This window comes from Danio aesculapii, chromosome 12 (genome assembly GCF_903798145.1).
Source record: "Danio aesculapii chromosome 12, fDanAes4.1, whole genome shotgun sequence".
In the NCBI taxonomy this organism is placed as follows: Eukaryota; Metazoa; Chordata; class Actinopteri; order Cypriniformes; family Danionidae; genus Danio; species Danio aesculapii.
In genome coordinates, this window is record NC_079446.1 from 33,701,927 (window position 1) to 33,705,312 (window position 3,386).

General features: G+C 32.4%; 1 protein-coding gene across 4 annotated transcripts in view; it reads right to left on the reverse strand.

Annotated features, from left to right (window-relative positions):
• Positions 1–854: 854 nt before the first annotated feature.
• LOC130238786 (transmembrane protein 100-like) overlaps positions 855–3,386 on the reverse strand; it is a 3,464-nt gene continuing 932 nt past the window's right edge. Inside the window, exons 2-3 of one of the 4 annotated variants that reach the window (XR_008838651.1) lie at positions 3,268–3,352; positions 1,331–1,344 (exon numbers count right to left, since the gene is read on the reverse strand). Coding sequence is in view for 3 of the 4 variants with exons in the window: in XM_056469897.1 (XP_056325872.1) it covers positions 983–1,306 (324 nt within the window). In the remaining variant the exon portion in view is untranslated. Of the gene's footprint in view, positions 1,363–3,267; positions 3,353–3,386 lie in introns of all 4 variants that reach the window. The other 3 variants (XM_056469897.1, XM_056469896.1, XM_056469895.1) reach the window with 3 other exon arrangements.

The following is a 3,386-nucleotide window of genomic DNA, read 5'->3' on the forward strand; positions in this document are numbered from 1 at the left end:
TTTTATGTTGTTAAATTTGAAAAAAAAAAAAAAAAATCGGGTGTGTTTATTTTACCCCAATATGACAGTTTATACACTATACTTACACACATTTCTGTCCAAACAGCTTGAAAAGTACATTTTTCACCATAGGTGCCCTTTAAAGTATGTCAGTTCCTTTGACAATACTGATATGAAATTAATATATTCTTCTGGTAATTATTAATATAATGTTAGTCAAAATGCATGAAACATAAATAGTAATTTCTAACAATTCTTCAATTGTTTTTTAATGATAAAATTTTCTATTATTATAAATTATACTATTTTATTATTATTATTATTATTATTATGTTGTTGTTGTTGTTGTTGTTGTTGTTTGAAGTGATTATAGGTCCTAAAAATATCTTGGAGAAAAAAATGTATGTTTATTTTTTCTATTCATTTCTGAATAAACATAGTATATATTTTTTGTTGCATTTTAACAAACCAGATTTATTAAACAGATATATTTATTAAAATTATTTTATTCACAGAACATCTTTAGAAATAGAAAGATAATACATTTAATGTCATCAAATATTGCAAAAACAAATTATAAACTACAAAATTTCAACAAAGTTATACATATACACAGTATTTTTTGTTTCTTCTGATTTTTGTTCTTTTAAAAATTCTTATTTAATATTTTTTCCTAACATATCAATTTTGGCTAATACTTTTTGCTCGTAACCTTGTCCTAAGTTATTTTGTTAGATTAGCTCCAGGTTTGGCTTCAGTACTGACTAATTTAATTATGCAAAAATATTATATATAATATATAATAAAGTATGCGATAGAAAATATTAATTTAAACTAGAGTTTGTGAGGGGTGTACTTATGTTGAGCACTGTAATAGTATTTTTGCTAATTATTTTAGTCAGACTCCTTCAAAAACATTTTTATTTGATTTTACTAAATGACAAATGAATTCAAATAAACACAAAGTCAATTGCAAAACATTTCAACCAAAGCTGTTTCTCCAGCTCTCCACCAGATCAGTCTGACTCTCCCATGATCTGTCCATTTCTCTCCTCTTTCTGCATGTTCTGCAGGCTGCACTGAAGGCCAGAAGCAGAAGTCCACCGCTGAGCAGCAGCAGCCCCAGAATGGAGATTGTGGAGCCATGGCTGTTGAAACTGTAAGCCACGGCAGTGACTGTGACACCGATGATCAGCAGAACCACAGCGAAGGGAAGAGTACAGCGAGAACAGGAGTCCTCCGCTCCTCCAGTGGCTGTGCTCAGATCTGTGGCATTATCCTTCAGTGTAGGAGGATCAGAGCTCATCGTTCAGTCTAGTTCACTGCTGCTCTTTATTGATGATGCTGCTGATGATGAAGAGACTGTTGGTGATCATAGCAGCATTTATGTGATACAAAATACACAGAATTAATTTATGTAGGAGAATTATGCTTTACATTCTTTTTTGTAATATTTGGTTAGTCATTCATTCATTCATTTTCCTTTGGCTTCCACAGTGGAATGAACCGCCAACTTATCCAGCATATGTTTTGCACAGCGGAAGCCCTTCCATGCTGCAACCCAGTACTGGGAACCATCCAAATACACACACTCATCCATACACACCATATATACACATTGTTTGTACACACATACACTACGGCCAATTTAGTTTATTCAATTCATCTGTCCCGCATGTCTTTGGACTGTGGGGGTAACCGGAGCACCCCGGAGGAAACCCACGCAAACACATGGAGAACATGCAAACTCCACACAGAAATGCCAACTAACCCAGCCAGGGCTCGAACCAGCGACCTTCTGGCTGTAAGATGATTTTGCTATCCATTGCAGCACCATGTCACCCATTTGGTAAGTATTTGTTTTTATTTTTCTAATCAATCAATTAAATTAGTCAGTAAGTATAATTTATTGTTACTAATAATTCAATATTTATTATAGGCTACATTTTGTTTCTTTTTTTGTTGTCTCTCTTCAATAATATATTAATACATAGTTATAAATAAGGGAATTAGAACAAGCAATTATGAAAGCATAATACATCAGACAGTCTTTATTATTTGTTTATTAAAAATATTCTAACATAAAGTCTCTTATTTAAAAAAAGCTTTTAAAAAATCATTTTAACAGTAAATTACATCGCTTAAGTCAATAAAGAGCTTTTTGAGCTGTATTTGAAACTTTTTTTAGTAAATGAGCCCTGACCAAATGCATGACTCCACAATAAAATAAAAATAAATAACAGTAAGCAGCACAACTGCTTTCAATATATTCATCCATTCATTTTCTTTTGAGCTTAGTTCCTTTATTAATCAGGGGTCGCCACAGCACAATGAACCGCCAACTTATCCAGCATATGTTTTACACAGCAGATGCCCTTCCATGCTGCAACCCATTACTGGGAAATACCCATACACTCTCATTCACACACATACACTATGGACAATTTAGCTTGCTTTCAATATATTAGTAATAATAATAAAACATTCTACTCGAGCACCAAATCAGCCTATTAGAATAAAGTACACTGTAAAAATAAATTCGTAAAATTTATGGTAAAAAACGGCAACTGTGGTTACCAGTATTTCACCATTAAAAATATGGTAAAACCCTAAACGTAATTTCTCATTTTTACAGTAAACTTTCATTAATTTATAGAGGTAATATGTCAGTAGTTTGAACTACTATCATTTACACATCTTTTATTACACAGATAGACACGTTAACACAGCCATATGCAGGAGGTGATGAGAAAGTTACATAATGAACCAATCCTCATCACAAATAACTTTTCCCACAAGCAGAAAAGTGTATCAGTGTATAGAAGGTGCACAGTGTCATTCACACAGCTACTAAACACCAGTATGGTAACACACATGAAATTAAAGACATGAAATAAACATTGTTTATTAACATTAGATGTAACGTAAATCTCTAATGTACATAACTGATGGGGAAACAACTATAAAGATCTATAGTAATGTCAACAAAAAGCATAAAAAGTGATGTGCCATGCAGGGAATTCTGGGAAAGTCAATTTACGGTTATTTGCCGTATATAATAAGGAAACATACTGTTAACCAGGTTACGGATTTTTACTGTAGCATTTTTACAGTTTTTTACCGTTGAAATCATGGCCATTTTTTACAGTGTAACATTACGCAAATAAATTACATTTTATATTTAATATACACTATTACTGTATATATTAAGCTGTTTTAAAGTGAATGCCTCATATGAATATAAATAAGTATAAAAACAGATTTTACCAGTGATGAGTTGCAGCTGGAAGGACATCCGCTGCATAAAACATGCGGTTCATTCCGCTGTGACGACCCCAGATTAATAAAGGGACTAAGTCGAAAAGGAAATGAATGAATGAATGAAT